The sequence below is a fragment of the Chenopodium quinoa genome, unplaced genomic scaffold, assembly GCF_001683475.1.
Source record: "Chenopodium quinoa cultivar QQ74 unplaced genomic scaffold, ASM168347v1, whole genome shotgun sequence".
Lineage (NCBI taxonomy): Eukaryota > Viridiplantae > Streptophyta > Magnoliopsida > Caryophyllales > Amaranthaceae > Chenopodium > Chenopodium quinoa.
The window spans coordinates 3,909,996-3,933,076 of record NW_018743199.1 but is presented as its reverse complement, the minus strand read 5'-3'; the positions used below and the strand labels follow the sequence as shown (position 1 = coordinate 3,933,076).

Sequence of the window (23,081 nt, the reverse complement as noted above, 5' to 3'; positions counted from 1 at the left end):
CTTTGTATTAAAGCTATTCTCCACAATAAGCTAAGATATGTGATATACTATCATCAACTCGTCTTGTGTGCCGCACCGTGTGACCACTTATAAAAAAAAAACAAAGTAATCCTTATAACATTGGTCAAATAACCTCCAAGTAACCCCTATAACACGAACAAAGTAACTCCTTTAACACTAACTAAATAGCCTCGTATCACACTAACGAAATAACCCCTAGCTATGATAGATGGTCACACCATGTGCCCAACCACATATGAAAATTGGTGTCTGTACTATCATACCTTGAGTTATATAAGAATCAAGGGATGTATGTTATAGGCCGAGAACAGCAATCAAAATTTGACACTCGTTATATTATGTTTGGTCATATGATTATAATAATTACCCCTTCCATCCATCAAGTATTCAAGTCTATAAATAGCAGTATGTGTATTTAGTCTAGAACTCGTGCAACACACTAGCTAATACACAGTCTTCAACTCTATAGTGATCGATCTTTGCATAATTACATAGCCGAGGTAATTTTCTTATTTTCTTCTCTTTGTATTTCCATTTTTCACATTTGATAGTTTTTTCTTATTGTTATGAAACGGAAGCTTTTACCCTTTGGTGATATTCCTAACATCAAAAATTCTTTTTCTTCATAAATTACAGTTTCAACTATTTTTAACCCTATATATATATGTTGGACAAAGTTCCTTTGCTCTTGTCAAAAAAAAAAAAAAAAATTATATATATATATATGTTGGACAAATCTGACAATAACAACATTTGTGTTAACTTTATTTGTTGTTTACGACGAACTTTATCTAATTTTATCAAACTTTACTAGTTTATTTTTTATGTATGTTATAATTGTTCTTCATTTAAATACTAGTAAGTAAGAGAATTAATTAGTCTTAATAACTCACATGTGAAATATTCTCGCTAACTTGGGTTATATACATATAAATGCATGCAATAATACGTAAACAATATTGAAGGTAGAAAAAATGGCATCGGTCCAGTGTGAGAGGAAGAAGTCGCAACTGAGCTGCGAGCAGAACGCAACATCAGATGCGTTGTGCGCAAGGTGGCCATATGCGCAGTTTGAAAATGGTGTGTTTGGTGCCTAAGTAGCCTGGGTTGTAGTCTATGAATCATCAATTCAACAACCTATAATAAATAGTATTTAATAAAAATGTTCGATTTCTCTTTTGATTTTGAGCATGTCTAATGCATCTATTATTGTAAGAAAATGCAAGCTAGCTTGTACCTAAGTTAACTTGCATGTTGTTGATTTCTACGTTTATATAATTAACAGTTAAATTACGGATGTCATCCATGAGCAATTATTGAATCTTCCATGACCATGAATGGTAAAACCATACATATAAATCAATTATAACCCAAAATTACTAGTACTCGTACTAAATAAATTATGCCCTCTTTCTTATGTACTTGTATATGAATTATATATATGATCGATCTCTCTTTTGATTTTGACTTTTGAGTATGTCTAATGCACATGCACCTGTTGTAGTAAGAACATGTAACTATGACAATTTCTGTCTAAGTCACCTTGCATGATAATTTCTACATTTAGGGTAAGTTTATTGCAAGTCTTGAGCAAAGTCTCAACATGAGTCTTACTCAAGATTCTTGCAAAAATCTCATCTAAGACTCATGTGAGTCTTACATGGAGTTTGGAAAATCCAAGCCCATGTCAAGACTTTGCAAGGCCAATGAAAATTAGCCACCTCACCAACCAAAAGTTTACAATAATTTTTTAAAAAATAAATAAAAGATATTTTACAAAAAATAAAATTATTTTGAAAAGAATTAAATGAGTTTGGAGTGATCAGTCTTGGGGTAATGTGTAAATTTGGAGAAAGGCTTGTATGAATCTGAATAATATAAAAGTATTTTAAAGTTAGTGGAAAGTTGATGTGGCAGAGTCTGAAGTCTGGGTCCGAGTCTGGGGATAAACTCACCCTTATATAAGAGCCAAAGTACATACGGATGTCAATCATGTCATCCATGAACAATTGAATATTCCACGAAAGATGGAACACCATGATATACTTCTCATATGTAAGCAAACAACCACCCAATTTGCTTTTAAACGACCAATTTACCGGTTTACAACTTGCACGGATTTCATTAACTCAAGCATTACGAGCATTTATGAAAACATATAATGATCATATATGGTTCCAAACGACATTATATGAACCCGACATTTATCCCCTAAAATATCAAAACTTTTCTACATTGTGCCCCGAAACCTCCAAAATTTTCAAAAAACATGGATATTAGCGTTCAATTTTGGAATTTGTTTTACTTTTTTTTTCCCAGAAATTAAAATTGCCGAAATATTTACCATGATCCCTAATACCTCCGGGAGTCCAATTGGGTGGATGGAACCATCCAATTTGCCTTTAAACGACCAATTTATCGGTTTACAATTTGCACCGATTTCATTAATTCAAGCCTATCACGAACATTTATAACAACAAATAAATATCATATATGGTTCCAAACGGCATTATATGACCCACAGATGTATTCCTTTAAATCTCAAGACTTTGCGACACCGGACCCTGAAACCTCCAAAATTTCTCAAAAAACGTGAATATTAGCCTTTATTTTTGGAATTTTTAGACTTTTTCGCTCGAAAATAATAATTGCCGAAATGTTTACCATGGTCCCTAATATCCTTCGGGAGTTCAATTGGGCGGGTGAAACCATCCAATTTACCTTAAAACGACTTATTTACCGGTTTATAACTTGCACCGATTTCATTAAATCAAGCCTAAAACGAACATTTATGACAACAAATAATAATCAAATATGGCTCCAAACGACATTATATAAATCCGAGATGTATCCCTTAGAATTTAAAGACTTTTTGACACCGGGCCCTAAATCCTCTAATATTTCTCGAAAAGCGTGAATATTAGCCTTCAATTTTTGAATTTTTAGACTTTTTTCGCCCGAAAATAATAATTTCCGAAATGTTTACTATGGTCCCTAATATCCTTTGGGAGTCCAATTGGGTGGGTGAAACCATCCAATTTGCCTTTAAACGGCCTATTTCCCGGTTTATAATTTGCACCGACTTCATTAGATCAAGCCTAAAACGAACATGTATGACAACAAATAATGATCAAATATGGTTCCAAACAGCATTATATGACCCCGAGATGTATCCCCTAGAATTTAAAGACTTTTCGACACCGGGCCCTAAATCCTCCAATATTTCTCAAAAAGGTGGATATTAGCCTTCAATTTTTGAATTTTTTGCCTTTTTTCGGTTCAAAAATAAAAATGCTGAAATGTTTAACATGGTTCCTAATACCCTCCGGTAGTCCAATTGGGTGGGTGGAACCATCCAATTTGCCTTTAAACGGCCAATTTACAGGTTCACAACTTGCACCGATTTCATTAAATCAAGCCTACCACGAACATTTATGATAACAAATAATGATCATATATGGTTCCAAACGAAATTATATGACCCCGAGATGTATTCCCTTGAATCTCAAGGTTTTTCGATTCCGGACCCCAAAACCTCCAAATTTTCTCAAAAAGCGTGAATATTAACCTTTATTTTTGGAATTTTTAGACTTTTTTCGCCCGAAAATAATAATTTTCGAAATGTTTACTATGGTCCCAAATATCCTTTGGGAGTCCAATTGGGTGGGTGAAACCATCCAATTTGCCTTTAAACGGCCTATTTACCGGTTTATAATTTGCACCGACTTCATTAGATCAAACCTAAAACGAACATGTATGACAACAAATAATGATCAAATATGGTTCCAAACAGCATTATATGACCCCGAGATGTATCCCCTAGAATTTCAAGACTTTTCGACACCAGGACTTGAAACCTCCAAAATTTCTAAAAAAGCGTGGATATTTTTTTCAATCTTTTCTACTAGGTAATCTAGTATCCTTATGCATGAAGATAATCAATTCGGTCGTTGTGGTCGGACTCTATTATGGATTTCTGACCACATTTTCCATAGGGCCCTCTTATCTCTTCCTTCTCCGAACTCAGGTTATGGAAGAAGGAGAAGAAGGAATCGAGAAGAAGGTATCAGCAACAACTGGTTTTATTATGGGACAGCTCATGATGTTCATATCGATCTATTATACGCCCCTGCATCTAGCATTGGGTAGACCTCATACAATAACTGTCCTAGCTCTACCCTATCTTTTGTTTCATTTCTTCTGGAACAATCACAAACACTTTTTTGATTATGGATCGACTAGCAGAAATTCAATGCGTAATCTCAGCATTCAATGTGTATTCCTGAATAATCTCATTTTTCAATTATTCAACTATTTCATTTTACCAAGTTCAATGTTAGCCCGATTAGTCAACATTTATATGTTTCGATGCAACAACAAGATGCTATTTGTAACAAGTAGTTTTGTTGGTTGGTTAATTGGTCACATTTTATTCATGAAATGGGTTGGATTGGTATTAGTCTGGATACAGCAAAATCATTCTATTAGATCTAATAAGTACCTTGTGTCAGAATTGAGAAATTCTATGGCTCGAATCTTTAGTATTCTCTTCTTTATTACCTGTGTCTACTATTTAGGCAGAATGCCGTCACCTATTTTTACTAAGAAACTGAACGAAACTCCAGAAACGAAAGAAAGTGAGGAAGAAACAGATGTAGAAATAGAAAAAACTTCCGAAACGAAGGAGACTAAACAGGAAGAAGAGGGATTCACCGAAGAAGATCCTTCTCCTTCCCTTTTTTCGGAAGAAAAGAAGGATCCGGACAAAATAAAAATGGATGAAATGGGAAAGATCCGAGTGAATGGAAAGGACAAAACAAAGGATGAATTGCACTTGCACTTAAAAGAAGCATACTATAAAAATAACCCAACTTCTTATTCTGGGAATCAAGATATTTCGAAGTTCGAAATACTTAAAGAAGAAAATAAAAACCTATTCTGGTTTCAAAAACCCCTTCTTTTTCTTCTTTTCGACTATAAACGTTGGAATCGTCCAACGCGATATATAAAAAGCAATCGGTTTGAAAATGCGGTAAGAAATGAAATGTCACAATATTTTTTTTATACATGTCAAAATGATGGAAAACAAAGAATTTCTTTTACATATCCACCTAGTTTATCCATTTTCTGGGAAATGATAAAAAGAAAGATTTCTTTGGCTACAACAGAAAAATTCTTATATGATGATGAACTATACAATTATTGGATTTATACGAACGAACAAAAAAAAAAACAGCTTAAGCAATGAATTTGCTAATAGAATTACAGTTCTAGACAAAGGACTTTTTTATATAGATGTACTCGATAAAAAAACTAGATTATGCAATGATAAAACTAAAAATAAAATTGAATATTTGCAAAAAAACCACGATCCTTTATTAAATGGATCCTATCGGGGTATAATAAAAAAAAGGCTTTCATCCATTATAACGAAAACGACAGTAAAAAATTTAATAGATGAGATTTTTATAAATAAAATTCATAGTGTTCTACATAATGATTCTAATTACCAAGAATTTGAACATAAAAAAGATCAAAACTCAATATCAGCAAAAATTAGACATTTCGTTAGTCAATTTGACGGGGAAGCCACGTTCAATCAGAAGAGAGTGTCTTTACTTTCAAAACACGAACAAATTGTTTCCGAAGATCCAGAAAGATTTTTAAAATTTTTAGTTGATACAATCAGACCGGATTCCTTTCCCCAAACAATTCCAAAAGAATCGATTGGAATAAAAGAAATAAGTAAAGAGGTTCCTCGTTGGTCATACCAATTAGTCGACGATTTAGAACCAGAGGATAGACCAGATGAAAAAGACGTGTCGGTGCCAATCGATGATCAAATTCGCTCAAGAAATTGGAAAAGTGTAGTTATTTATACCGATAAGCAAGAGAATACCGACAATCCTGCCCCAAATACCGCGGATATATCTGAGCAAGCAGGTGAAGTTTCTTTGATACGTTATTCACAACAATCTGATTTTCGTCGAGAAATAATCATAGGTTCCATGCGTGTTCAAAGACGTAAAATAGTTATTTGGGAATTGTTTCAACCAAATATACATTCTCCGCTTTTTTTAGACAGAATAGATAAATCCTCTTTTTTTTCGGCTACTTTTTCCGGATTAATTAAAGGGATTTTAAAAAATTGTCTGGGACAAAACTCAGAATTGCGGATTTCTTATTATAAAAACGAAGAATTGAAGGAGGAAAATAAAAATAAAAAATACAATAAAAACGACGACAAAAGCCAAGAAAACATACGAATAGAAATAGCCGAAGCCTGGGATACTATTCCATTTGCTCAAATAATAAGAGGTTTGATGCTAATAACTCAGTCAATTCTTAGAAAATATATTCTATTGCCTTTATTGATAATAGCAAAAAATTTCAGTCGTCTGTTATTATTCCAACGACCCGAGTGGTCGGATGATTTCAAAGAGTGGAATAGCGAAATGCATGTTAAATGCACCTATAACGGCGTTCAATTATCAGAAACTGAATTTCCTAAAAACTGGTTAACAGATGGTATTCAGATAAAGATATTATTTCCTTTCTGTCTAAAACCTTGGCACAGATCTATAATACAACCGTCTGATCAAGATCGAATAAAAAAAAACGAACAAAAACGAAATCGAATAGATGAGTTTTGTTTTTTAACAGTTGTGGGCCTGGAAACTGACCTTCCTTTTGGTCCTCCTCGAAAGCGGCCCTCTTTTTTTCAACCTATTTTTAAACAACTCGACAAAAAAATTCGAAAACTTCTAAAAGGGCACTTTCAAATTCGAAAAAGACTCAAAGAAAAAATTCTTTTTTTTTTTAAGTTCGAAAATGAAACAAACAATTGGATTGTTGAAATATTTCTGTTTTTAAAAAAAAATAAAAAAAAAATGTCAAACGTAAATCCAATTCGACTATTTGGATTGAGAGAAGAATCGAGTAAAAGAAAAAATGAAAAAGATTCATTAATCAAAAATCATATGATTAATGAATCATCCATTCAAACCGGATTCCTAAATTGGACAAATCCTTCAGCGACAGAAAAAAAAATGAAAGATCTGACTAGTAGAACAAGAATAATCAAAAATCAAATAGAAAAAATAGCAAAAGACAATAAAAAACTAAAGGTTAGTCCTACCAAAACACCATATGGTACGAAAAAATGGGAATCGTCAAAAAATACGAGTCATATATTAAAAAGAAGCAATGTTCGATTAATCCGTAAATTCAATTATATTTTGAAATTTTTTAGGGAAAAGATATACGTAGATATATTTTTATATATCATTAATATTTCCAGAATTAATACACAACGTTTTCTTGAATCAACAAAAAATGTAATTGAAAAATCCATTTCCAATAATGCAAAAAATCCTGAAAAGATTAATAATAAAAAAAAAATTCAGTTTATTTGGACTATAAACAAAGGATTTTTCCATTTTGTTAGTACTAATAATAATAGTATTAATAAGAATTCGAAGATTCCGTCGGATTTTTCTTTGTTGTCACAAGCTTATGTATTTTATAAATTATCCCAAGCCAAAATTTTGAACTTAAGTCTTCAATTTTGGAATTTTTTTCGTCCAGAAATAAAAATTGCCAAAATGTTTACCATGGTCTCTAATACCCCTCCGGTAGTCCAATTAGGTTGGTGGAACCATCCAATTTGCCTTTAAACGGCCAATTTACCGGTTTTACAACTTGCACGGATTTCATTAACTCAAGCCTACTACGAACATTTATGACAACAAATATTATGATCATGTATTGTTCCAAATGGCATTATATGACCCAGACATATATCCCCTTAAATATCAAGACTTTTCTACACTGGGCCCTGAAACCTCCAAATTTTTTCAAAAAACGTGGATATTAGCCTTATTCCCATTACGATGAAACTCAACTTGATGATGTTAGACTTGAGTGGGTGCGTTACGTGTTTCAACATATCTAGTCTAAAAGAGTTGTTATAAGTAAATCACTCTTATTTTCCCAAAGTTTGAGTTTCGATGCAAAAAAGTACTATACATCTTGGGAAAATATTTTTTATAAAGGAACATTTTGTAAAGGTGATGAATTGTGTTGGGAAAATATTTTTTTGTAAAGGAACATTTTGTAGAGGTGATGATTTTGTAAAGGAACATTTTTCTTTTTTGTAAATTATTATTATTATTATTACAGGTTTTGCTATATTATTATTGAATTATTTAGTAATTCAATTTTTTTTTTAAATAGTTGCAAACTTATAATAGCGGTTACAAAAATAATACTATTTATCAAAGCATATTTATTATAATTTTGGTGTTTGAACCTTTTAACAGCGGTTGTAATGAAATTTGAATTTTGGCGCAAAAGGCATAATTTAATGGCGGTTACAAAAGTACGCCATTATAGAAAACTTTTTCCACTTTTTCTGATTAATGTTTTATAGCGGTTATACAACCGCCATTAAAAGTGTCATATCCTTTTAACAGCGTTTAGATGAATGGCGGTTGGGTAACCGCTGTTAAAGGGTATTTTAACCGCCATTAAAACCAATTTTTGGCGTAGTGACATATGCAATAAATAATGTGAAAATTAATATATACATTTTCTTTAATAATCATGTAGACTTGTAGAGGGAGTATAGTAGGGTCTTAAGGGTATGAGGGTATCTTACATGAATTAAAATATGGACACTTACCATACTCGTGGAGATAGTAAAGATATTCTCCACTATAAGCAGAGATAGGTCATATATGAACATATCTTGAAAGTTGAAATAGATAAGAATAATGAACTACTTACAGGCTGAGAGCATCACTAAAAAACTGACACGTGTCTTTTATACGTTCGGTTTGATGATTTCATTAATATTCCCTTCCATCCATCAAGTCTATAAATACCAATATGTGTATGTAGTTTAATACTCGTGCATCACAGTAGCTAATACACAATCTTCTATAGTGAATAGTGATCGATCTATACATAGCAAAGGTAATTTCCATATTTTCTTCTCTTTATATTCCATTTTCTTCATTTTAGCTTTTGTTACGTAAACATGCATGAGACTCTGTACTTATTCCATACTCCCCAACTTTCCCATAATATAGGCACCATTTTGTACAATAATATTCACAAACTAGGGAATTTTTCTCTTCATATATAAATTAGATTTATTGATTGCAATGTTTTGACCCTATGTTGGATGAGAATTTGACAATTTACAGTACTAACACCTTAACACGATTCCATGAAAAACAATTATTGTTATTTAACGGCGCAAACAACTAGTTTTATATATTATGTTATATTGACCTTTTGTACTTATTGTTATTGAAATTAATTTATATCAGTTGAAAAAAAATCATTTTGATGATTTTAAATTTGTTAGAATCATTTGTTTGCGCTAATCTTTATTTATTAATTAATATTGGATCGAAATTAACTTATTTTGCTAAAAATATACTCATTATTTTGCAATAATGCTTAACTGGTACGACGTAAATTGAAGGTACAAAAAAATGGCATCAATTCAGTGTGAGAGGAAGGAGAAAGTAGCAGTGCAATTGAGCTGTGAGCAGAAAGCAACTTTAGACGAGTTGATCAAATGCGCTGAGAAATCACTTGTTTCGGAGGATATCGCGAAAAAGTCCCGTGCAATCGTTGCTGAAAAGGAATGCCTAAACAAGGCTGACGCTGATGCAGCACGACTATCTGCAGTAGCCGGTGCCTTGACAAATCAGACTTCTAAGGGATCCTTGACCGTGTTTAACTCCAAGCAATGGAAGGGGTATACCGTTTCAGACTACTCAGATCCTCTTGAAAGCTTGGGTTCCTTTGCTCAAGCAGCCTTGTTCGGGGGTGTTAAGGCCGCGGTGGTTTATGTTGGCAAGAACAGCGCTGGTCTTGAATGTGGCTGGCTTCTTGCTTGGTCTGACACTGATGGAAGGAAGGTCAGTATGTACATTTCAATCTGTATTTTTAATCTTGCTTATACTACGTACCTCTGTTAAATGTTAAATGTTATGTGTAACTTTGTAATATTTTATATCTCATAAATAATACCCCAAAGTTACACATAACATTTAACAGAGGTAGTATATACATAATAGTACATGATTGTATGGCCGGTCCTCTAACTGGATCTCATATTCTTTCAATTCGTTTGATGCTTCCTTGCAATAAATTAAATTGGGATTAGGCTTATGCGGACTGTGGCCCTATAAGCAAGTTCAACAACATCAACTGGAATCAGATTGAAGCTAAATTGAATGAATCCGGTTTTATCGCTTATGCTAATGACTCGGGGACTGGAACCTCAATGTATGCTACCATTGTTGGTCACTCAGCTGGATCTGCAGTTGCCGTCGCCTACACTGGTTAAACAAACTCCATACGATGATCATCAACGACAACAACAATAATAATAATAATAACAATAATAATAATGTACTAAGTCCGATCCATTAGATTGATATATAATCTTCTGGTCTGGTTAGTTCTTTTATAATTTGTGGTTGTTTTTCTTTAAGCTAAGGGCATTATGAACGAACCTAACTGTTGTACGAGTATACGTAATTTAAGGACATGCAAGCTAGCTAGCTTATATCTGCATGTTTATTTCCATGTACAACTAACTAGTGTTAAATAAAAAAATGCCCTCTTTTCTTATATATATATGATCTTTCTCTATGATTTGTTTTCCTCTTAAGTAAAAAAGACTTGCTCATGGCTTAACATATTGTGTAATGCATGTTGCTACTACCATGCACCAAAATAATATCTTTGAATGTGATGTTTTTACTGAGGTTGTTTGAAATATAACTATCATATTATTCTAATGATGATAATTATAATATGATCGGTTCATTTTTTCAAATTGTATGTAATATCAACATAATTAGTCTTCTAATATCAACAATGCAAATATAATAACGGGATCAATATGAACTAACCAACCAGTTGTACGGGTACGTAAGGACATGCAAGCTAGCTAGCTTATACGCATGGTTCATTTCCACGTACAACTAACTTATAATTACTAGTACTAAATAAAAAGGCCCTCTTTTCTAGTTTTCTTATGTCTTATTATCTTTCTCTTTGATTTTTTTTTCTCTTCTTAATAAATAAGACTTGCTCAACATATGTGATGCGCATTGCTACAAAGACGTACCAATATAATATCTTTGAATGTGGTAAATTTATCGATGTTCATGTTAAATATTAACATTTAAATAGTGTAAAATTAAAATCATTCGAATATGCATTGTTTAAGAGCATCTATGATGATAAGCTTTGCCATATCAGTTTTAAAGCTACAATAATTTTTAGGTACAAAGTATTCCAACGGTGATTTGAGCCATAACATCTTGTAGTTTGCAAAACATTAAATTAGTTATACATATGTAGTTTGTTTGGGCTACAGTCAAGTTGTTCAATTTTTTTGCTCTCCAATGAAAAGCATGTAGCTAGACATTTTATTTACGAAATATTTTGCAAGCAAATCCTTACATTCTCTCATAACTCTAATCTATTTGTGAATAATATTAAAATTATTATTGACAACTAGCTCGAATTTATGGAGTATCCTCTTCAATAAAAACTTGAGGATGAAAAAATGGTTCTATTAGAAAATTTACGGATGCTCCAATAATAAAGTACCATTAGTCCAATGGAGGCAAGAACTCGATACCAATTCTTTGCTTCCATTTTCTTTTTTGATTCTTGATTAAATTATTAGCACGTTCACGTATTAGGTGCCAATGCCCTACATGGCTATATTATATTATATTATATTATATTATACTATACGGAATAGTATATTGGAGCGAGTTTGTGTTGGAATATTACTTTAAATTGTTAGTGGTTGGTTCACTCTCGATGAATAGAAATATGCTCTTCTAAGTAATTAGTTTGTATTTTTGGAGTCATAATAATAGTGGGATCATGTTAGACATGATCTAATGAGGGTAATGAGATTATGATCCTTACTTTTAGCTTAATTCTATATTATATATTGTTGTGTATTTCGGAGTTTCTATCTACACCTAATTAAATTTATTTAAAAAAAATACAAAGTAGATATTTATATTACTCTATTATAACTTAAGAGAGTAGAGGTTATTAGGTCTTAAAGTCATCTTTGATTGATTATATATAGTATGGCCACTAAAATACTAAAGAGATGCATACGGATTAACTTAAATTATTTACTTTGTATTAAAGCTATTCTCCACAATAAGCTAAGATATGTGATATACTATCATCAACTCGTCTTGTGTGCCGCACCGTGTGACCACTTATAAAAAAAAAACAAAGTAATCCTTATAACATTGGTCAAATAACCTCCAAGTAACCCCTATAACACGAACAAAGTAACTCCTTTAACACTAACTAAATAGCCTCGTATCACACTAACGAAATAACCCCTAGCTATGATAGATGGTCACACCATGTGCCCAACCACATATGAAAATTGGTGTCTGTACTATCATACCTTGAGTTATATAAGAATCAAGGGATGTATGTTATAGGCCGAGAACAGCAATCAAAATTTGACACTCGTTATATTATGTTTGGTCATATGATTATAATAATTACCCCTTCCATCCATCAAGTATTCAAGTCTATAAATAGCAGTATGTGTATTTAGTCTAGAACTCGTGCAACACACTAGCTAATACACAGTCTTCAACTCTATAGTGATCGATCTTTGCATAATTACATAGCCGAGGTAATTTTCTTATTTTCTTCTCTTTGTATTTCCATTTTTCACATTTGATAGTTTTTTCTTATTGTTATGAAACGGAAGCTTTTACCCTTTGGTGATATTCCTAACATCAAAAATTCTTTTTCTTCATAAATTACAGTTTCAACTATTTTTAACCCTATATATATATGTTGGACAAAGTTCCTTTGCTCTTGTCAAAAAAAAAAAAAAAAATTATATATATATATATGTTGGACAAATCTGACAATAACAACATTTGTGTTAACTTTATTTGTTGTTTACGACGAACTTTATCTAATTTTATCAAACTTTACTAGTTTATTTTTTATGTATGTTATAATTGTTCTTCATTTAAATACTAGTAAGTAAGAGAATTAATTAGTCTTAATAACTCACATGTGAAATATTCTCGCTAACTTGGGTTATATACATATAAATGCATGCAATAATACGTAAACAATATTGAAGGTAGAAAAAATGGCATCGGTCCAGTGTGAGAGGAAGAAGTCGCAACTGAGCTGCGAGCAGAACGCAACATCAGATGCGTTGTGCGCAAGGTGGCCATATGCGCAGTTTGAAAATGGTGTGTTTGGTGCCTAAGTAGCCTGGGTTGTAGTCTATGAATCATCAATTCAACAACCTATAATAAATAGTATTTAATAAAAATGTTCGATTTCTCTTTTGATTTTGAGCATGTCTAATGCATCTATTATTGTAAGAAAATGCAAGCTAGCTTGTACCTAAGTTAACTTGCATGTTGTTGATTTCTACGTTTATATAATTAACAGTTAAATTACGGATGTCATCCATGAGCAATTATTGAATCTTCCATGACCATGAATGGTAAAACCATACATATAAATCAATTATAACCCAAAATTACTAGTACTCGTACTAAATAAATTATGCCCTCTTTCTTATGTACTTGTATATGAATTATATATATGATCGATCTCTCTTTTGATTTTGACTTTTGAGTATGTCTAATGCACATGCACCTGTTGTAGTAAGAACATGTAACTATGACAATTTCTGTCTAAGTCACCTTGCATGATAATTTCTACATTTAGGGTAAGTTTATTGCAAGTCTTGAGCAAAGTCTCAACATGAGTCTTACTCAAGATTCTTGCAAAAATCTCATCTAAGACTCATGTGAGTCTTACATGGAGTTTGGAAAATCCAAACCCATGTCAAGACTTTGCAAGGCCAATGAAAATTAGCCACCTCACCAACCAAAAGTTTACAATAATTTTTAAAAAAATAAATAAAAGATATTTTACAAAAAATAAAATTATTTTGAAAAGAATTAAATGAGTTTGGAGTGATCAGTCTTGGGGTAATGTGTAAATTTGGAGAAAGGCTTGTATGAATCTGAATAATATAAAAGTATTTTAAAGTTAGTGGAAAGTTGATGTGGCAGAGTCTGAAGTCTGGGTCCGAGTCTGGGGATAAACTCACCCTTATATAAGAGCCAAAGTACATACGGATGTCAATCATGTCATCCATGAACAATTGAATCTTCCACGAAAGATGGAACACCATGATATACTTCTCATATGTAAGCAAACAACCACCCAATTTGCTTTTAAACGACCAATTTACCGGTTTACAACTTGCACGGATTTCATTAACTCAAGCATTACGAGCATTTATGAAAACATATAATGATCATATATGGTTCCAAACGACATTATATGAACCCGACATTTATCCCCTAAAATATCAAAAAATTTCTACATTGTGCCCCGAAACCTCCAAAATTTTCAAAAAACATGGATATTAGCGTTCAATTTTGGAATTTGTTTTACTTTTTTTTTCCCAGAAATTAAAATTGCCGAAATGTTTACCATGATCCCTAATACCTCCGGGAGTCCAATTGGGTGGATGAAACCATCCAATTTGCCTTTAAACGACCAATTTATCGGTTTACAATTTGCACCGATTTCATTAATTCAAGCCTACCACGAACATTTATAACAACAAATAAATATCATATATGGTTCCAAACGGCATTATATGACCCACAGATGTATTCCTTTAAATCTCAAGACTTTGCGATACCGGACCCTGAAACCTCCAAAATTTCTCAAAAAACGTGAATATTAGCCTTTATTTTTGGAATTTTTAGACTTTTTCGCTCGAAAATAATAATTGCCGAAATGTTTACCATGGTCCCTAATATCCTTCGGGAGTTCAATTGGGCGGGTGAAACCATCCAATTTACCTTAAAACGACTTATTTACCGGTTTATAACTTGCACCGATTTCATTAAATCAAGCCTAAAACGAACATTTATGACAACAAATAATAATCAAATATGGCTCCAAACGACATTATATAAATCCGAGATGTATCCCTTAGAATTTAAAGACTTTTTGACACCGGGCCCTAAATCCTCTAATATTTCTCAAAAAGCGTGAATATTAGCCTTCAATTTTTGAATTTTTAGACTTTTTTCGCCCGAAAATAATAATTTCCGAAATGTTTACTATGGTCCCTAATATCCTTTGGGAGTCCAATTGGGTGGGTGAAACCATCCAATTTGCCTTTAAACGGCCTATTTTCCGGTTTATAATTTGCACCGACTTCATTAGATCAAGCCTAAAACGAACATGTATGACAACAAATAATGATCAAATATGGTTCCAAACAGCATTATATGACCCCGAGATGTATCCCCTAGAATTTAAAGACTTTTCGACACCGGGCCCTAAATCCTCCAATATTTCTCAAAAAGGTGGATATTAGCCTTCAATTTTTGAATTTTTTGCCTTTTTTCGGCTCAAAAATAAAAATGCTGAAATGTTTAACATGGTTCCTAATACCCTCCGGTAGTCCAATTGGGTGGGTGGAACCATCCAATTTGCCTTTAAACGGCCAATTTACAGGTTCACAACTTGCACCGATTTCATTAAATCAAGCCTACCACGAACATTTATGATAACAAATAATGATCATATATGGTTCCAAACGAAATTATATGACCCCGAGATGTATTCCCTTGAATCTCAAGGTTTTTCGATTCCGGACCCCAAAACCTCCAAATTTTCTCAAAAAGCGTGAATATTAACCTTTATTTTTGGAATTTTTAGACTTTTTTCGCCCGAAAATAATAATTTTCGAAATGTTTACTATGGTCCCAAATATCCTTTGGGAGTCCAATTGGGTGGGTGAAACCATCCAATTTGCCTTTAAACGGCCTATTTACCGGTTTATAATTTGCACCGACTTCATTAGATCAAACCTAAAACGAACATGTATGACAACAAATAATGATCAAATATGGTTCCAAACAGCATTATATGACCCCGAGATGTATCCCCTAGAATTTCAAGACTTTTCGACACCAGGACTTGAAACCTCCAAAATTTCTAAAAAAGCGTGGATATTAAGTCTTCAATTTTGGAATTTTTTTCGTCCAGAAATAAAAATTGCCAAAATTTTTACCATGGTCTCTAATACCCCTCCGGTAGTCCAATTAGGTTGGTGGAACCATCCAATTTGCCTTTAAACGGCCAATTTACCGGTTTACAACTTGCACGGATTTCATTAACTCAAGCCTACTACGAACATTTATGACAACAAATATTATGATCATGTATTGTTCCAAATGGCATTATATGACCCAGACATATATCCCCTTAAATATCAAGACTTTTCTACACTGGGCCCTGAAACCTCCAAATTTTTTCAAAAAACGTGGATATTAGCCTTCAATTTTGGAATTTTTTGACTTTTTTTCGCGTGGAAATAAAAATTGCCGAAATGTAAACCATAGTCCCTAATACCCTCCAGGAGTCCAATTGGGTGGGCGGAACCATCCAAATATCCTTTAAGCGACCAATTTACCGGTTTACAACTTGCATTGATTTCATTAATTCAAGCCTACCACGAACATTTATGACAACAAATAATGATCATATATGGTTCCAAACGGCATTATATGACCCCGATATGTATCCCATAGATTTTCAAGACTTTCTGACACCGGACGCCGAAAGCTCCAAAATTTCTCAAAAAGCGTGGATATTAGCCTTTAATTTTTTGACTTTTTTTCTTTCGGAAATAAAAATTGTCGAATTGTTTACCATGGTCCCTAATACCCTCCGGAAGTCCAATTGGGTGTGGGGAACCATCCAATTTCCTTTTAAACGGTCAATTTACCGGTTTACAACTTGCACCGATTTACCGGTTTACAACGGCCAATTTAATAATCTTGCACCGAACCCGACTTGAACCGAAATTGACCAAAACCTATTTTAACCTGTCAAAACCCGAATTTAACCCAACTTGTTACTAACCTGATCTGTATTCAACCCGACCCGTTCCTAACCTAACCTGTTATTAACCCGACCAAAAATCAACCCGAATTGTTATTGACTTGACCCAAATTTAACCCGACTTATTATTGACCCAACCCGAATTTTATCAGACCTAATACTTACGCGACCCAAAAATTCAACACGATCTGTTACTAACCCGACTCGAAATTAACACGACTTGTTATTAATCTGACCTAAATTCAACCCAAATTGTTCCTGACCCGATTTCAAATCATCTTAAATGCATTTAGACCTCCTTATTATTGTTGATCAAGGCATTTTGCCTAGGGAGACCAAGTAGGTCCAGGCCAGCAAAAGAAAGGAGCATCATCGATCCTCAAATTTAAGAGTTAAATATAGTATATATTTGTTGTATGGTCAAAGAAGTTAATTATCTTCCTAAATTATAGACTATAGCTCCCTAGTATATTGTCATATATATTATAGTGAAAGGAAATAATTAGCTTGATAAAAATGATAATTATCTATTTATAATTAATTGAACCCGAATATGACCTGACTTGGAAATAACAAGACCTGATTGTAATCTGCAAATTATTGACTTGAACATAACCCGACTTGAATCCGAGAAAAACTCGACTTGGAAATGACCCAATCTGATTAAATTAGACTTGAACTGAACCCGACTTGATCTTGAGAATGACCCGACTTGAAAATGACCCGACCTGATTATAATTTGCAAATTATTGACTTGAACCGAACCCGACTCAAACCCAAGAATGACCCGACCTGATTCTAACCCGCAAATTATTGACTTGAACCGAACCTGTCTCGAACCCGAGAATTACCCTAACCCGTTTTAACTCGTGAAAACCCGAATTAAACCCGACCTATTGTTCACTCGACCCAAATGTAACCCGAACTGTTATTAACCCGACCTAAACCTGACTCAAACCCGATAAGAAGTATGACCCGATGAGACCCGACTCAAGCATGACCCAACCCAAACCCGACCCGCATAGGTTATGAAATTAATCTCAATTGACTCGACCCAAGTTGACCCGGCCCACTCTTACCCGACCCCTTTACCCAAAATGACAGCCCTACTTATAAGTACTCCATCAATGAATATTGGAAAAAAAAAAAAACCGTTGTTTTGTAATTGTTGTGTGAAATCGACCCTTAAAAATATAGAATAGTGATTACCATAAAATTTTCAATCCGCAAGGAGGTTTTTTCTAAGGCCCTTTGTTTGAACATCCTTCAATTCTTCCCAAACAAAACCCCATTTTCAGTTGACCACTTTAGAAATTAGAATTCTCTATCTTTCAATTTCATTTTCATTTTTCTCTCTTCCAAAACAGAGCAAAGGAAGAGATGTTGCTGGCAGTACTACTTTCCAACTCCGAGGGCAACATTCTCGTTGAAAGGTATTCAATTTTTTACTTCTTTGTTAATCTGCAAATCACCCATTTCGGATTTCTGCTTCTTGCTTCCCTTTTATCTTGATTATCGATCTCAATTACCCAGTTTTGCTGAATTCAAGTACTGTTTATTCCCAATTACCAATTTTTTCTGGATACCCAGTATTTGATTTTCTTTGATCTGCTCTTGAATCACAGTACTATCCTTTTAATTTTCCAAATTTGTGTGTGTGTTTTATTTCCTGCAAATTTGTACTAGTATATAGTTTGATGTGTAAGGTGGGTTTTCACTAAATTTGAGCTGATTTAGGGATTTTGATGAGAATTGTGCTTGATTAATGTTAAAGAGAATAAATTTGGGGTTTATGTTTTTTTAAGATTGAAGTTATCAAGTCTCAATTGTTGCTTTATGTGCAAAAGATGATTTATGCTACTTTTATGGGATCTGGGTTTAGATTTTTTGATTTCTAAGTCATCTGTGATAACTGTTAGAATGTCAGTTCAATTAGCAGGATCTGCAATCATGTGTAAATACCACTTAACCTCAGTTTATGCTGCTTTGATGCTTTCACTAATACCGCGACTGAATATTTAGGTGATTCGTTGTTGTTCATTTAGCTTTCCACTCCCCCGTTGTATTTCAGGTTCAATGGAGTTCCTGCTGAGGAGCGGTTGCATTGGCGAACTTTCTTAGTTAAGTTGGGTGCAGAGAATCTCAAGGATGCTAAGAATGAAGAGCTCTTTGTTGCCTCACACAAGTATGTAGCACTTCTGTTGTGATAACATAAGATTTAGCATACATTTCTGCTTACGTTTTAAATTGTGACTGTGTACTGCAATTCAATATCATTTAGGCGTTTACAATGCCGTTGCATCCTATTGGTGCAAGTTATAAATAAATATGAGGCTTCTCTTTAATAATCTTTGGTATTCAAATCTTATAAACATGTTTTACATGTCAAATGGTCGTTCGTTTCTCCATTGCCCCGCATCTTATTATGAGTGTTGGTCTTATACACAATTAAGAGTGAAAAAAGTCTGGAAAATTCTACTCCATGTATCTGTGACATCAATAATGTTCTGTGGATAATATGGCAATAACTTGCTCGAATTTGGAATTCTATTTTCCCTTTGAAGAATTAATTCCTGGCTGCTCAAATTGTCAATGATGATGGATATCCTGTCTGACTGGCTAGGCTTGTGCATTCCTTGCTACATGCATTTGATTTCCTATCATTTCAAATTTGCAAGATTTCATTATGTTGCGCTACGCCCTTTTTACTGAGTCTTAAAGGCTTAAGGATACCCTAATTTTACTGCTAATACAGATGTCTTCAGAATTTCCCATAAATTGCTGTATCCTGCTATCATATCTTGATTGTTGTTGTTCATGCTAAACAAGGAACTTGTTACTGGAAAATCTTGTGTGTGAGCTGTGAGGCCATGTGTGAATAGGAGGTTTCTTTTTTATTAATGTAACATCAATAGTTCAGAAGTAGAATGCTGTAGATGGAATGTTTGTCAGGAATATTAGAAGTAAAGTTAGAAAATGTGATAAATTATCTATACATCATTAAAATATTCTTTTAACACAGTCTCTATACTAGAGCAATAAACTAGGACTAGATGCGGTTGGATAAAAACTTTTGGTTTCTAATGACTTGAACTTAAGTTCCTCAATTCCAATGGTGAGAAGATATGTTCTGATTACAAGGAGGGTCCAAATAACATAGGCATGAATTGTACGATTTGTATGAAAACTGGTTTGAAGAGATTTTCAAAAGTTAAAGTACTTTGTATAACATTTCATGATATTGTTAATAGTTGCATGCGTTATATTATTGTGCTAGAATTTGTATGGGTGAATTTTTTATTACCTACATGTCTTTCTAAAATTTAAACACTTATTATATGGTGAATTTGGAAAGAAACAGTGGGATAGAAAGAGATGGAAGGGGAAGGAAAGAATAAATAGGATTGTGTTTTCCCTCCAATCTTTTTTACTTTGAAAGGATTTAGTTTATTATAATTATATTGGATCCTTCCATTTACCCGTTTCCTCTTCCCCCATCTTATACTCAAATAAAATGTGTATTAATCCATTACTTTCCCTCCCTTCCTTTCGCTTCAAATCCTCATATCCTAACACAACAATAGTTTGGAATTAAAGTGAATCTACCTGTAGAGGGTACTGAAGATCATGATTTGAAGTTTTTTTTGCCTTTTGCAAAATTTAGCGAGTTACTTATTACATAGTAGTTAAGTTCTATGTTGGAAGTATCAATGACCTTTTCAACACAATTTGTAGAAATGTAAAATTCCTGTTGTTATATGACCTGTATTTTTGACTCACCTGAACAAAAACGTTCTTCATTTAAAAATAAGTTATGATATGGATTTAACAACACTGGAGAAGACACATCATTTCATCATTTCAGCATCTTAGTTGCAGGTCTAAATGACGCAACTGAATACTTGATTCCTTCCTGTAACCTAGGAACTCACTTGAATTGTATTATCAAAGTCGGATCAATACTCGGATAGTGGGTGTATTGTTGTGGTGTATTTTACTCCGTATAATTGATTCCACTTTTCTCTTTTTGTGCTTTTATTTTCATGCAGGTCGGTGTATATTGTTTATACTGTGCTTGGAGGAATTCACATCTATCTTGTTGGCAAGGATGAGTATGATGAACTTGCTTGTAAGTATACGTCTTTTCTCTGTGTCAGAATTAGGCTACAATGATCATTGTATGGTGCAGTTTGAATTGCTAACTTGCCATTGCCTTTTCTTTTTTTGACGGGAAATCCTGGTAACATGTTGCAAATGGGAATAAATATTATTTACATTTACTCTATGATTATAAAAAGAATTTTTTAAAAAAAAATGCATCTGTTATATACTATAATAAAGAGAACTTGACTTTTGCTTGATAAATGTTTACCTGATAAATGTTTGATCCGTGACAATATGTCTCAATTGTCATCCTTGTATTTTGGTTGAGTGTGCCCAGCACTTATGTTGGTGATTGTATTTTTCTAGTGTCAGAAGTTATATTCATAATTACCTCGACGTTGAAGGATGTCTGCGGAAAACCACCAACTGAACGCATGTTCCTGGACAAATATGGAAGGATCTGCTTATGTCTTGATGAAATTGTTTGGACGGTAAGGACTTCATTACTTTTTTGCCATCGTATTGATCACATTTATGCTTCTAAATTGATATTCAGGAGACATTTTAGATAAACTTATTCACAAATACCTTTCATATCCAGGGAGTTCTGGAGAATACTGACAAAGAAAGAATCAAAAGACTTGTTAGGTTGAAGCCCCCAACCGAGTTCTGAATACTGGAGGAGGGATCCTGCTTTGCGTATTTCTTACATTGCCATACTGTATATCATGGAAACAATGGATCTTCAGACAATCTTGACGTGTGTTCAAGGAGAATTTACTAATTTGTATCTTTAGAAAGAAAAAGATGTGTGAAACTGTGATCAACCATTCTGACCTATATTAGGGGCTAGCATTGGTGTAATTTGTGATATCAGCTGTCCTGATTGGTTGAGGTTCAGGAGCTTTCTTGTAATCGGCATCTTATCAATTTTTATTGCTGTTATAAAGTACCTATTTCATACTACAGAGTTTGGAGACATAGCAACACAGTTTGCAATCCACCAAATTCTCATTCACTAATACTGCATCACTAATTTTCAGATGTAAATATCATGTCTTCTGTCCATATTACATCACGTCAATAGTGTAATTTGAATTGGCATTAAGGCAAGTAAATTTGAAATTAGGCATAATATTCATATCTCAATCGGGATAATTCATTGGATTTGCTTTAATTATTACAAATTAAAGATCGATTTTGAAGGAATATCCAAGAAGGTCAAAAACTAGATGAGACAGATTTGATTTTGCATGCAGTTAGACAAAAAGGTTGTATTACTGAGTTGAAACAATCTGCAATAATTTGTTACTTTATAATGTGTCATCTTTTGCAAAAGTTCATTGAGAGAGCAAGAAGTAACAATTAAGACATTTAAACAACAGAGGTATATTACTAGAACAAAACATCAAACAATTGCTGTCAGCAAAGAATATTGATCAAATTTATGCATCACACTTCACACACATGCCAAACTGTAACTATATATATAAGCATCACCACTATAAAATTTGCGTTCCCCGGATGCCTCGCCTTCAATCAGTGGGATCTTGCACATCTCCATGGTAGTTCCCTCCTCCAGGTCATAGCCCAAGATTTTACCAGGGACATGAATAACCACCATCATGCATTTCTCTCCTCCATTACGTTTTCTGCTAACTATAAGAGAAAGAATTGTAAATTCAGGATGATAAGCACCCGATAAGCAACTTGCTTTCCTTACAACTCCAAGATTTAAAGTGAACTTGAGGAGCCAACCAGCCTCATAATTGTCCAACATATGAACTTCCAAAGTTATGTCACTGTATTCATGCCATAGACACCACAGCTTCCCCTTGCATTCGAAACACTTCACGTTCCCTCTTTCTGGCCTGGAGAAAACAGGAGATGGCATTTTTGCAACCCGCTCTTCATCAACCTCCAAGTACAATGACTCCCCGCTGCTACAAACCCAATGGATAGAG

The 23,081-nt window shown here is 33.5% G+C and overlaps 2 protein-coding genes and 2 long non-coding RNA genes across 4 annotated transcripts; all 4 read left to right on the top strand.

The window, feature by feature from the left end:
- Nucleotides 1–372: 372 nt before the first annotated feature.
- Nucleotides 373–1,323, top strand: LOC110733577. The gene is made up of 2 exons (XR_002513651.1): nt 373–521; nt 987–1,323. It is a non-coding gene; the product is annotated as an uncharacterized LOC110733577 (long non-coding RNA).
- Nucleotides 1,324–8,882: 7,559 nt separating this feature from the next.
- LOC110733576 (jasmonate-induced protein homolog) lies at nt 8,883–10,685 on the top strand. The gene is made up of 3 exons (XM_021913640.1): nt 8,883–8,997; nt 9,515–9,956; nt 10,205–10,685. The coding sequence occupies exons 2-3, from the start codon at nt 9,525–9,527 to the stop codon at nt 10,385–10,387; spliced, it is 615 nt and encodes a 204-aa protein (XP_021769332.1). The 5' UTR covers nt 8,883–8,997; nt 9,515–9,524; the 3' UTR covers nt 10,388–10,685.
- A 1,902-nt stretch (nt 10,686–12,587) lies between these two features.
- On the top strand, nt 12,588–13,538 carry LOC110733575. Its single transcript, XR_002513650.1, has 2 exons — nt 12,588–12,736; nt 13,202–13,538. It is a non-coding gene; the product is annotated as an uncharacterized LOC110733575 (long non-coding RNA).
- A 4,637-nt stretch (nt 13,539–18,175) lies between these two features.
- On the top strand, nt 18,176–22,083 carry LOC110733574. Its single transcript, XM_021913639.1, has 5 exons — nt 18,176–18,446; nt 19,085–19,198; nt 21,063–21,142; nt 21,484–21,608; nt 21,719–22,083. Exons 1-5 carry the CDS (start codon nt 18,394–18,396, stop codon nt 21,788–21,790), a joined length of 444 nt encoding a protein of 147 aa, XP_021769331.1. The 5' UTR covers nt 18,176–18,393; the 3' UTR covers nt 21,791–22,083.
- Nucleotides 22,084–23,081: the final 998 nt, after the last annotated feature.